The 13,750-nt window shown below is 34.8% G+C and overlaps 1 protein-coding gene across 1 annotated transcript; it reads right to left on the reverse strand.

Annotated features, from left to right (window-relative positions):
- Positions 1–4,545: 4,545 nt before the first annotated feature.
- Positions 4,546–6,580, reverse strand: LOC122639498 (L-type lectin-domain containing receptor kinase IX.1-like). The gene has a single exon (XM_043832363.1). The coding sequence runs from the start codon at positions 6,532–6,534 to the stop codon at positions 4,546–4,548; it is 1,989 nt and encodes a 662-aa protein (XP_043688298.1). The 5' UTR covers positions 6,535–6,580.
- Between the last annotated feature and the right edge of the window lie 7,170 nt (positions 6,581–13,750).

Consider the following 13,750-nt stretch of genomic DNA (forward strand, 5'->3'; position numbering starts at 1 on the left):
GATACATGTGAAATACAATGTTGAAGCATAAAACACTATAAATAAGTAATATGTAAATATAGTTTATAAAAGATGTATCAAGTGTATCGATCAATATCAATCATATTGGGTAACGTGTCGATCCTATACAGTTGATATTTTTTTTAGGTAACGTATCATGTCGTCTCGTATCGATACCCTAAAAATAAGATACGTATCAGTTAGTATCAACGGATATGATAAGAGAATTAAAACCATGAGTTTTAGGTGTCACTATGACTAGTGATGTATAACTCTCTTCACTATTTGCCACTTGGTAGTATATGAATTAATTCATGTGATAGAGGACCCCCACATACATCTCAATAACCAAATTTTAGTTCAAAGTAAGTAAGAAAAGTTAATCAAACGCTGATATAAAGTTTTAATAAAATTATCCACATGCCATCAAATGGAGATGAATATAAAAAATATAAAAACTACCATTTTTTTGTAAAATTAGCTACTTCCTCTACTAATTTATGTTGAAATTATACCAATGAGATGCTTGCTTGATCTTCTATCATATGAACTAACCTATATACTATCATGTGACAAATAGTGTAGTGTTAAAATTCATAATGCATAGTGATGGGAAAAAAACCCATTATATTTATTCCACCATCCCTTTAACCCCCAACATTGGTCAAGCAGAAGATTCACATGAGACGAAGAGTAACGAACATATGACTCATCTAGAGTAATCTATGAGATTTATGCATTGTTTAGCTTTTGCACTAGCGGGCTTGCCCATGGAAGAGAGAGAGAGAGAGAACGAACAAGGTCATGGGTCACGGTTTGGAAAATTATCTCCTCAATTTGCTTGTCTGTCAATTTTCTTAATTTCATCTAATAGGGGGAGGTGGTCCTCACCCGAGCAATGTCTACGGGTAAGGGGTAGGATGATCATTTCTACCCCTCATTAAATGGAATTGAGGAAATTGACGGACAGGTAATTTGAGGGAATAAAGATCCGGCATGACCTACGATCGTTAAAATCAACCGACTCATGTACTAAAAAACAAAGTATAGTGCTCTGGTCACCAGCGGGACCTTCCCAAGTCACTTGACCATATCATACAAGGAAAAGTATGCACTCCAAAAATTGATCTTACATATTTTTCCAGTCATGATGATGTTGTGTGTCATCCAGCTATCTACTTAGATCAAATTGTTTTATTTTTGAGAAAATTATTTGGACACCCCTGGACTATGACCTAATTACTTATTCTTCTCAATTTTTCAAACAATCATTTGAATACCTCCTATAGTTTACCATTTCTTTCAAGTAGGTCGTATCTGTTAGTTTAGTGATGATGTCATAGGTTATTTTTTTATAATGCCTAAACTATATTTAAGGTGTAGTGAAGTGACAGATTTATCCCTTTCTTCCCTGCAACAAAAAAAAAACCAGCAACCATGGCTGTTGTTTCAACAACCATTAAGGCATCCTCGAAGATGGACAAGATCGTTGTTGACGGTGAACAGGGCCATGATCGTGATGACATCACAACTTGCAACATATGATCAGGTGAAGGAGATGATACTTGAGTCGTGTTGCAGATGCAATGCAGTAGGGGGTAGGGGCGGTGGGGTTACAAGAGGAAGGAGGAGGAGAAGGGGGATAAATCTGTCAATTTTACTGTTTTCTATTGAATAGGTGATAAGGGTAATATGGATATTTTCAATAAAACACTAACAGTAGACTAACATTGTCAGGTTTTAAGGGGTGTCAAGTAATTGTTTGAAACATTGATGATAGTAAGTAAAATGGTCATAGTCTAGGGGGTGTCCAAATAATTTTTTCTTAATTTTTTTTTGTTGGTATATAATCATAATTGTTTTTTGACTGAATTACTCTAACCTCTCCTGATCTTTCTAATAAATACGCAAACCTTCCTTACGTTTCTAACAATTACTCAAATTTCTCTTAGAGATGAGTTCATTGATGTGAGCTTATCTTAGAGATGAGTTCTAGAACACATTGTGTCGTTTTGTGGTTTCCTTATGTCAGATGAGATACTTTAATTGATATTTTGATTTGTTAAATGATAATCTAATTATGAGATGTAATAGGGGATATTATATTGTGTTTATTTTAGTTGTGAGATTTCTTTTTGATAAAATCATTGTCTATATGTTATTATTTTGTTTATTAGGTGGTGCATGTCTATTATATAGTGAATATATGTCCGTATTTTTGTTTATAGAGAGATCGTATTAAACACGTATCTTATTATTATCGTATACATTTTATTACACCGAATTTTTGAAAAGTATTATTGTTGTCTATTCCGTAATTGTCGAACGTATCCGTTCCCGTTCAATTGCCGTTCACGAATTTACTAACTAAGGTTAGTACCCCTAGATCAGTATTGTATTGATTAGGAATAAGTATTGGTCTCTATTGATACTGATACGAATCAATCAATACAACCGATCCAATACCAATTCCTTGAACCATGCACCAAGGTGGTAAAGTTAGATGGTGTAATCTTTTTTTATTGTCAGTTATCTTATACCCAAAAGTTATTTAAGTCAACAGTAAAAAGGTATTTTCAAAATAAGTTGAAAGTGACTTGTCATTATGTCATTTTCAATAATTATCATTGTCTAATTTTATTTATTTTTGGTAAATGTCATTGTCTATTTGAAATAACATGATTTACCTTCACATGGAAAATTTGTATTTTACTAAAAAGAGAAAAAGTAAGATTACAATCTTATTGTAACCAACTTTGAAAACAACAAGATTTTCACATAAGTAATCTTGAAAGCTTTTGTTTTGTTTTCTCTTATGAAATTACTATGTTAAGCAAACTCAATTTAATTTTTTAATCAATATTATGATTGTTTTCTCTCTGGCTAGGAACGTCATGTCCTATGCAAGTAGGACAGAATGGTCTGAGTACACTTCTTGGTTGTCTGATATTTGTAAGTTAGACACCTTGCACTCATCTCGCGCCAATAAATGAGCTTATTATTATTTTTTTTTCAAATACTATTATCTACTTTTTTCTATTTCATTATCCTTATTGAGAGTTTCTTAATGACACCTCTATAGGTGTATTTAGAACTTGATATCTTTTTTTATTAGTTTTTTGTCTTATTCACAAAAGGTATTTAACATAAGGGTATAAAGAATTTCAAAAATAAGTTGAAAGTGACATATCGTGTCATTATCAAAAGGTGTTATTGTCATGCACATTTTTCAAGTGCGTATGTGATATTACATTATTATCCTCATTGAAAAAAATTGTTATACCAAAAGGGTAAAAAAATAAAATTACCGATATTTGATAGCTTGACGGATGTTAAGTAAAAAGTGAAATGCATTTGGTCATCCTCTATAAATCAACATTTGTATCCCCATTTTATTGTTTATTTAGCAAAAGTTTTGATATTTAGAGAAAAAAAAAATCTTTAACTACGATTTATTCTAACCACCTTATTCATTTTACCTACCTTAGGTAATAATAAAAAGAAAAATTGTAATGAAACCAAATAGAAAGTAAACCAAAATCTATAAAGAGAAGAAAGAGCGAATAATGGGAGAGGATGTGTTGAACCATGATAGATTCAGTCTATAATTATTTATTGTGGGTTGTGCCTTTATTTATAAGCTTGTAAATACATTGTAATATGAATAGGGAACTTACTTAGATTAGGATACTGACAACTTCTCCTATCTCTACTAACACTTGAAGACACAAAGCAATAAGGGAACCCACGATAGGGACACTCTCTTTATCGTGGTACATATCTTAACACAAATAATATATGGGAAAAAAAAAACCTTTGTCTAGAAAGTGGCTCTTGCGCCCAGACACAACATGGAGTGAAATGACCACTCCTCCCCCTAATGGAGGTGGAAATAGAGATTTTTGGTATGCCAACCGGATAACTGACACTGTTATCTTTCTGAATACATACAGTTTAGTGCATTCGTTTATCCGTTCTACCCATTACCCGCATTATCCACTTTCATTCAGAAGATAAAAGTAATGATTTTATTCAAACCATTTTGGCTAGGCAAGTATACTAAAATGCTTTTCACATTCACTCCCAATTGCAAACCCTCCTCTCCCAAGTCCAAGGGGGAAAAAAGAGGGGAAAAAAACAAGCATTGTTTAGATAAACTAATCGTCATAATCTCAAGATGCAAAAATCAAAATTATATTTAAGTCCTTAATCAACATTCCTAGCAGTGACATATAATGTAACGATCATATAGATAGGATGTCTGGTCCGATCCCCAACCGAGAACCGTTTTAGGTGAAAACCTAAGGAACAATCTTATAAACCCATAACAAAACATAATGCATAAGAGAAACACATTTATTTGTTAATCAACTTCGGGTTTGATGGACACACATTTCCAACATCAACATGCAAAAATCAAAACTAGCACGTACACAAGGCAGTATTAGGAAAACTTACAATCTTAGAACAAAAAAATTAAGTTTGCACAAGTGCAAAAGAGATAGAGGTTGACATGAGAGACTTATTACCCCAAACCCTCTAACATTAGGTTCGACCTCTGTCAAAATCTGTAATGTTTAGAGATGGTGCAGTAGATGAAAATGAACCCAAAGCATCAAATGGAGTATCGCAGTAAGTGGTTTCTGGCATCTTAGATGAGAGAATGGGCAATGAAGCTTCGAAATTAAGAACTTGCACCACTTTTCTGATTGTAGGTCGAAGCTTATAATCAGGATGAGCACACCATAACCCAACAACCATCAAACACTCCATTTGTTGCTCATGAAAATCCATATTCAGTCTCTCATCAGCTGCTTCAAGAACCTTTCTTGTTCCATAAAGTCTCCAAACCCACTCCACCAACATTTCACTGTTTTCTTCAGCCTTAGGATCTACAGGTCTTCTTCCACAAGCAATTTCCAATGCAACAACTCCAAAGCTGTAAACATCTGATTCTTTGGTAGCCTTCCAAGTAATAACACATTCAGGTGCCATGTAACCTCTGGTACCAGCCAAAACAGTTGTTTTCCAAGTCTTCTCATGATCAATCAGCCTAGCCAATCCAAAATCCCCAAGTTTAGCATTGAAATTTGAATCCAACATTACATTGCTGGATTTAATATCTCTGTGTATTACACATTGATCTCCCTCTTCATGCAGATAGAGTAGTGCAGAGGCCAAGCCAAGAGCTATCCTGTATCTCACCTCCCATTTTAATGGACTTTCCCCTCTAAATAGATGGAAATCAAGGCTACCCTTTGGCATGAAATCATAAACAATGAGAAGCTCACCTCTCTGGTGGCACCAGCCAACAATTTGAACCAAATTCCTATGTCTCAATCTGTTAATGATCTTCACCTCAGAGACAAATTCCTTAATCCCTTGCTTGGATGTTTTAGAGACTCTCTTAACAGCTACATCCATGTTCACATCACTCAAGAAACCTCTGTAAACACCTCCAAATCCTCCTTCTCCAAGCTTCCTTTCTTCTGCAAAATCATTAGTTGCACGAACCAATTCGCCATAGAAAAACCTTCTAGGTCCTGTTCCCTTGTCAAATTCATCATCGAAGGTTTCATCAAATATCACATCAGGGTCTTGATATGCACTTCTATTGAGCTTCTTCCATAAGAGGAACAAAGCCAAACCAATGAAGACAATCAAGCCACCTCCACCAACACCAACACCAAGACCCACCTTCAATCTTTTGTTGTTTGATTCATGACCCATCTCCAAATTAGAACTAAACTCCCAATTAAGAACACTATATGACTGGGTGATCGACCCTGTTGCAGCTGAAAATCCAAGAATAACCCATTCTGGTAATTTATCTCTCAGATCAACAGTGTAAGACAGGGTAGAGTTCCCCATAAAAACTGGATTCTCAGCATAAGTCAAGAAGATACTCAAATTTTTGGTGCTAGAATTGTAACTTACCCAAGCATTAGCTCTTTTTCCACCCAAAATGCCAAAATCATCCCATGGCATACAAACCTGAGATTTGATAGAGTAGTTATTGATCTCACTAAATTGGGTCCTTGGGCTCCATTCTTGGCTTGCTGTATCCAAGGCCAATGCAAAAATCTGATCTTCTGTGGAGTGAGAATCAACAAGACCAAGGAACCCACCTGTTGAATTCAAGGGAAGGGTGGAATCCTTGGAGGCAATATAAAAACCAAGACCATCACCAAAGATGTACTGATTGGAACTGATGATGAAGGAGAAATGGGTGTTGAAGTCAGTGAAGTTTCCTGTTGATTTGTCCCAAAGGTGGACTAGTTTTCTGTATGAAGCTCGGCCAACTCTGCTTCTGCTAGGTGGGTATCCAGTGACTTGGATGACTTGGTTTGAGATGGAAGCACTTCCCTCCAACCTAATATCTTTTGTGTTTATATCAAAACTGGAAAAATTGAAGAAGATGGAATTTGCAGAAGGAATCAGACTGGGTAAGAGGAGAAAGAAGGAGATCTGAAAGTGAAGGAGAAGAAGGATTCGGGAAAGGAGATTCGGATTTCTAGAGTTGCAGAGAGCCATTGTGGATACCTGAAACTCTTTTTCCTCCTTGAAAATGGGTAGGGCTTACTGTCTTAGGAACTGAACTTGCTCTGGGAATCCTATGTGAGGAGTAGACGACATAGCGAGTCCCACAGCAATAAAGTTGAAGTGATTCATAACCACTGCAAGGACGACAGTTGTTTTCTCGTACGAGAAAAATATCTTTTTCTCCAGTTGGTTACGAAGACTAGCAAAGACTTCTGGTGTCACGAGGCTACTCGAGCTCGCACTGTTGGATGAAGCATCTTTTATTTGTCGTACTCCTAGATCCAAACTACAAAGGCACCACAAGAACATCATAAGATTAAACAAATTCTCTGTTCCTTCTTTCATTTTCTTTTCTATCAAACTTTCCCAAGCTTCAAACAATCCTCCTCCTTCAACAATCCCGAAAGAAAAACGTGTTTTTTTTTCTTCTAGTCTATTTTCTTGGTCGTAAGAACAAAAAAAGAGTTCATAGAGTTTCAATCCTTAAGAAGTGTTGCTTACTCCATCTAGATGGGCAAATTTTGCATAAATAGAGGATTAACTAGTTATAGGGAGAGTTATGACTAATTGTCTTCATATTCAAGAGTTTTTTTTTCAAAGAAATTTGTCAATTTCAAATTGTTGTTTTTGTTGGAATTCTATTCAAAGTGTGGATCATTTATTATTCTTTTATCTTTTTTCCAAATCTATTTGGAACGGCATTCTTAGAAGATTATGGTCTTACCTTAGAGTTATTTTGAACTTTGATAATGAATGGAGGTAGATATCAGATAATTTTAATAGTAAACCTTCCTCTAAGACTCTTGGAAAGTTGGCTTCAGTGCAATGATTTATCATATCTAGTGGGAAAAAACACCAAAAAGATGGACATCCTCCTCTCGTACCATTGAACAGATCTGGAATACAATCTCTTTCGAGATTAGAAACAAAATCTTTAAAATTGTGTTGCTTGACCTAAAACTCAAAGGAAAAGGCATCTTGTAGCTTCGTGGGATTTCCCATTTTTTCTCCCCACCTCTTAGTTTTGTTGTATCATCATCTTTTTATGGTTGTTAATGCTCCTCCCCTATTTTGATATATTCTCATTCTTTTCATATTGTTTTCTTCCCCCCCCCCCCTCCGCCCTTCTTGGGCCCTATTAATTAAGTTGCGGCTTCATTTTGTGTTGATTTGTTAGGATCTTTTAGCTTAAATAGCCTTCTTAGTTCTTGTTCTCTATATTTTTTTTAATATATATTTTTATTCACCAAAAAATAAAGCTATATGAAAAGATCAAAATCTCTTATCAAATTTAAGAGTCACTTGTATTAATTTTGCTTCACAAACTTACTAATTTCAATTTAGAATTATACTAAAAGAAGACTCATAAGTGCACAATTGGTATGTTGAGAGAGAGGAATTTAATGGCAGAATCTTGTAGAGAGAGTAGTTGGAAACCAGGTTTTGTCTGGGGTAAGTCGCCTAAGTCAAGTCAAAATTTTGGAAAACTTAGTCTAGAGTCGCATAGACTAGATCGGGGTAAAAAATGACTAAAGCGGGTCATAAATTGTCCGAATCAAATAAGACTCGGTATTCTCGGTATTGTTATCCAAGTCATGACAAACTCGGCCGAGTTTAGTTGTTTTAAAAACGAAGTTGAGTAAAATAATAAATCTATATTCTAAAGCAGTAAGAAACCCTCAACTCCTCCACTCACTTCTTTTGCTCAATAGTATACACTCAAAATTACATTGATCGTGATTCCCTTTTTCTGATTTTCCTGCATTTATTTTATTTTTTACTAATTTATACATATTTATTGCATTAAAAATTTTAAAAAATATGACTCACATCGATCGAATTTGATAAGACCAAATCACCAAGCTTTTTGAAAGACAAGACGAGTCAGAAAACCTGATTTTCAAACTATGATCGAGGGGGTTGGAGAAAAAAGAAGAAAGAAATGACAAAAAAAAAAAAAAAAAAAGATAACGGAGAGAAATCCTCCATCAGTCGTAGGACACATGGCAACAAAACAACATTACACGTTAAGCAAAGATAAAAGTTTGATGATAAATTAGAATACAAGCCTATCTTGCCTCACCATCACCAGATTCAGCAATGAAACTTCCATCACATAATAAAGATTGGCCTCACTATATGAATAATATATATGTATACATTCACCCAAAAGAGGGTCACATATGTCCTAACTTTTTTCATGTTTTCAGGAATGCAAAAAAGTATGAATGCTTTGCATATTAAGAGAAATATAGAAAAGAGAGGGAAGGCAAAGAGGACTTGTTTTGGGCTAGAGACAAAGTCCTTGTTCTTCTGCAAAATCCATTTTGGTAAATGTTTCTAAATGTCAACTTTCGATTGCTTCTTCATCTACATTCAAATGAGCTGGTCAAGTTGATTAAGCTAGTGTCGTAGTGAGTTGTAACCAATGGTCTTGCCCCATCCTGATTCCTCCTGGCTTGGAATTTTCATCCTCAAGTGCGGTGCACTGCCCAATGCACCACACTTAAGAATCCAACCGTAAAAAGATGGGCAGTGCATCTTTTTATCCTTTCAAGTGTTGGGTGGATGGTTGGATTTTTAAGTGCGGTGCACTACGGTTGGATTCTTAAGTGTGGTGCATCGCACTTGAGAGGATAAATTTTCCCCGACTACTCAATCACAAATTAATCTTCACTAGGCCTACCTTCGTAATTCCACCCAATACAATGTTTATATGTTCTAGGTCCGCAGTGTTTAAACATTGCAACTACCTTAGTCATTTTACCTACCTAAGATAATAATATATAGAAAAATCACATATTATATAATAAAAGTTGGGCATGGTCCATCCATTAAGGGTTTAGGATATATATTATAATGGCGAGGGTTGGGAATGCCACTCACTCTCCATAAGCTAGCAGCATGTATCAATGGGACGCATGGGATGGATTAGACAAAGGCATCATTTCACGGGGGTGGGAAGAGAGACAAATACATGGTTGGGCAGCCCAGCAGTGCCTAGCCTTTTCCCTATTATAATACATACAATTTAGCGCACTCATTTATCCGGCTTACCCATTTATCCACCTTAACCAACCCTCATTCAATGGATAAGCGTAACGATTTTATTGTGTTTGGGCTAGGCTAGTAATCTAAGGTCTGATTTGTTATGATTTCTATTTTGGGGGGTGATTTCTATTTCGGAATTTGTTTGGTTTGATTTTTGTACCTTATTTCAATGAAATAGAAATCAAGTAGAATAGAAATTCTGAAATAGCTGAGGGGCCTCCTTTTTTTTTTATTTATGGAAAAGAGATATATTTTTATTCTACTTTACCCATCAACTTTGTTTCTTAGTTGCTTGAAATAGATGAGGGGCTATTTCAAAAATTTTATTTCATTTAATTTCCCTCTTGTTCTTTAACGAGCACGTGGTTAATTTGATGGGTAAAGCAGTATTTGCATATTAAAAATAAAGCACCACCTTTCTTATTCTTCTCCTAATGGTCTCACCACCACCTCCATTCCCAAAGAAATATAAAAAATCTATTCTTAGAAATTGAACTACCAAACAGATTTTTTTTATTCTTGATATATTTCATATTGGTACAACCAGAACAATTTCAATTTTTTGACCAAAAATCTATTTGTTGAATATTTCATGAAATCAATCTGAAATTGAAATTGAAATAGAAATCATACCAAATCTGACCTAAATTGAGAGATTAAGATTAAGACCATTACCTGACCCTATACTAAATATTGATAGCCCTACCAAATCCCATTATAAGGCAGTGCTTTCTAGATATTTTTGTGATGCTATAATTGATTAAGGGAAATTTTTTTAATCAGAATTGTCTTACAAAGGTGAGGAAATTATATTAATATCGTGATGCTATAATTGATTAAGGGGAATTTTTTAATCAGAATTATCTTAAAAAAGAAGATGAAATTATATTAACCTTACAAATAATAAAAAAAAAAAAAATTATTTTATTTGAAAGAGATCCAACTTTTTGAAGAGTTGTAAAATGCTAAGGAAGAAACTCTTCCCAAATGGATTGGTTATTTGGTTTCATACTTCCATTTGAATGGAGCCTCTTTATCTAAACAACCAACTAACTAAAACTTTATATATCATATATTTGAATCAGTTATCACTTGTGTGATCAAATAATACCTATGTATTGTCTACTATAGTACTATCACTTATTATATTTTCGCACTAAAGAGAATCCTTTCCATTTAGATTGATTGCGGGAAGGCTTTCTCCCACATTATAACTTCAAATCATTTCATATTTGGTTATTAAATTTTAATTTACATCGCATGTAAATCATTTTCCTTGGATTTGAATAGTAAAATTAAATTACATCTAAAAATTTTTATTTTATTTTTATAAAATCTAAAATATTTCATTACTAAATATAATAAAAATTTAAGTAGTTTATACAATCATGTAATGATAACCAAAAAAAGATTTAGGTATAAATTTATTTTTTTTTGGGTACTTTCCTTCCCTTTTATTTTCATTGCAATCAAACGTAGCCCAAATTATTTATAGGTCATCGTTCATTAAAAATAAATATTTCTAGGGCACATCGAACAACAATGTTTTCCATATGTATCTTCATGGTTCAATTCCTTTCTCCCAGGCGGTCAGGTCATTCGACCATTGACTCTCCATCAATAATGTTATTATTTTTCACCAAAGAAATTATGATTTTAAATGAATATGTTCTAACAACTAAGTATCTTACTCTTTCAAAATATCAACTAATTTGGGTATAATTCATTATCTAGTTAGACTAACCTTAATTTTGTTGTATTTATATGAGGATCTAGCTCCTCTCCAATGAGGAACGCACCCAATGAGTGCCCAATGAATATCCAACGGTGGAACTGATTGAAAACATGCCAGAGTGAACCTGCATGTATCTCAATGCATGCACAACCAGCCCAATTGTTAGATGCTCATTGGGCGGTCTACTCAATTAAGGGGAACCCGACGCTTTATATATATGATCCCTACATTGGGATTTCCTTTCTCCCTTCTAAGATATCCTTTTGCTTTACAATAAGATTATGGAGGGAGAGATGCCTTTACGTGAATCAACATGCATGCACGTTTAAATGCTTGAAATAAACAGATATTGATTCACGGACCTTCAGAGGACACCATCCTTAATTTATTCATTGTCCAAATTTTAAGTGACTTTTTAAAGTCATAGTGTCCAAATCAAGCGATCAACAACATGGCTTTCCATTATTTTATTATTATTATTATAATACCTTCTTCTCTTATGCGGATCCGTGCATGAACATTCTAACGAGTTCAGATCACCTGCATGTACGTGCAATGCACGTTACATGTACGATCTGCACGTACAATCAGGTGCCTGACATTTGTTTCATTTGTTGTTATTTAAAATTTTTTTTTTTTTTTGGATAGAAAGATATTTACAGAAGCAAAAAGGACAGGTGTTGATACTTAGACTAAACATTTGAAATAGATTAATTAGAAAAAAAATTTTATTTTTATCCAAAGGTAAGATACACAGGCACATACGCTAGCACCTCTGTGTATATCTCTCTCCTTCTCAATTTATTATTTACTCTTATTTCCTAACTGTATGAGTCTCATGCATTATTTATTTCAAAAATTAGAATCAGATTGGTTTAATCTGTCGTGACCAATCCTGAATCTGTACGTTTTGATTCAGGCGATTCAAGGGTTTTTCTTATCAAATCATTGGGTTTTCAATTTGAGAATCCGATTCTATGGCTTTTGAGATTGATTCCGACTGATTCAGGTAGATTTTGATCCAATTCAATCCGCTGTTCTGATTATTTTCATAATCCTAATCTTATGTGAATGATACTATTCCACATGCACCATCATTGGTGTTGCATGAGAGATTCCTTAATTACAATGGTGGTATGAAGAACTCCGTCTCATTAAGGGTCGTACCCGATGATCAAGGCTCTCGCGTTTCACAGAGTCTAGGAGAGGTTGATAGTCAATAGTCTTACCCACTTTACGGAGAGGCTGATTCCCGAGACTCGAACCCGCACCACTGTGTTGATGGTAACAAGACCTTGCCATCGCACCAAGGGACGACCCTCGGTGGTATGAAAAACTCTGTCGCATAACATAATAATATATTGAAGAAAGAAAGTTTCTTGTGGGAGAGTGTGTGCCTTGCGCCTAGACAGGGGCGAATGACCATCTTGTTGATGCCATCTGCACGCACGGGGATCACCCTCCCCCACATAGAACTCTCCCCCTATATTGAATTACATTATACTCATCCAATAAGGAAACAATAATTCTATTTGGTAAAACTATACAATTAATTTGTCTCTATATTTCTCTATAATTGGTAGTTATGTTAAGAAAGACTTAATTTGTTCTCTTCCTTGGTCATCATAGTGTTGACTTTTCAGAAGCTGGTGGGTTAGGTTTGCTTGGGCAGAATCCATGAATCTCTAGTTAGCCTCCATCTAACTTTGACTTTGACTTGCAAAGCAGCCGGCCACTCTACTCAAACCAATAAGCCAAAATTAAGTTCTTTCTTCTCTTCTTCTATTCAAGGCATGCATGATGCACCTCCCCTAGAAAGCTCACTTTCTCATTTGTTTGTTCTTGGGGCCCCATTGCATCTCTTTGTCTAGTGCGAGAATGGCTATTATTGAAGCTGTAATTGGGTCGGGTAAATCCGATAAATATTTTGGTCCCAATGGAACTTATATAGGACTACAGGTAGGGTAGAGTCCAATAATGGTCTTACCATTATTAGCTGATTTCAATTTGCCAACTATTGCTCTACCCTACCCGTAGTCCTATATATTGACAAGTAACATCAACCTTGTGACCCCAGCCCTGTACGAATAGATCGAGAGACAAATACTCTTAAATGGTAAGGTGGACAATCAATCATTGGTAGAAAAAAATAGAGCATTGGATTGTTTTTGTGTCAAATTTTGTAATTCATCTAAACTCTGTGGCCACCATCTAGTGGGTTTTACAATTCTAAGGGTGTTAATTTAAGATCCGACCCATCTATTAACTTATTGGCCTGGTTCTGTCAATAGTTCAAAAATCGATAGACCAGTTAAGAACCATTGGAACAAGAACCGCTAGACCCAATATATTTTATGTAGAAACTTTGGATTTAAAATCTAGTATTGTTTGAGTTTTAGATAGAATAGTGATAGATACGAA

The sequence above is a fragment of the Telopea speciosissima genome, chromosome 9, assembly GCF_018873765.1.
Source record: "Telopea speciosissima isolate NSW1024214 ecotype Mountain lineage chromosome 9, Tspe_v1, whole genome shotgun sequence".
Lineage (NCBI taxonomy): Eukaryota > Viridiplantae > Streptophyta > Magnoliopsida > Proteales > Proteaceae > Telopea > Telopea speciosissima.

Excerpts from the sequence above, each read along its gene's own strand:
- LOC122639498 (XM_043832363.1), bottom strand. The coding sequence starts at position 6,534 with ATGGCTCTCTGCAACTCTAGAAATCCGAATCTCCTTTCCCGAATCCTT.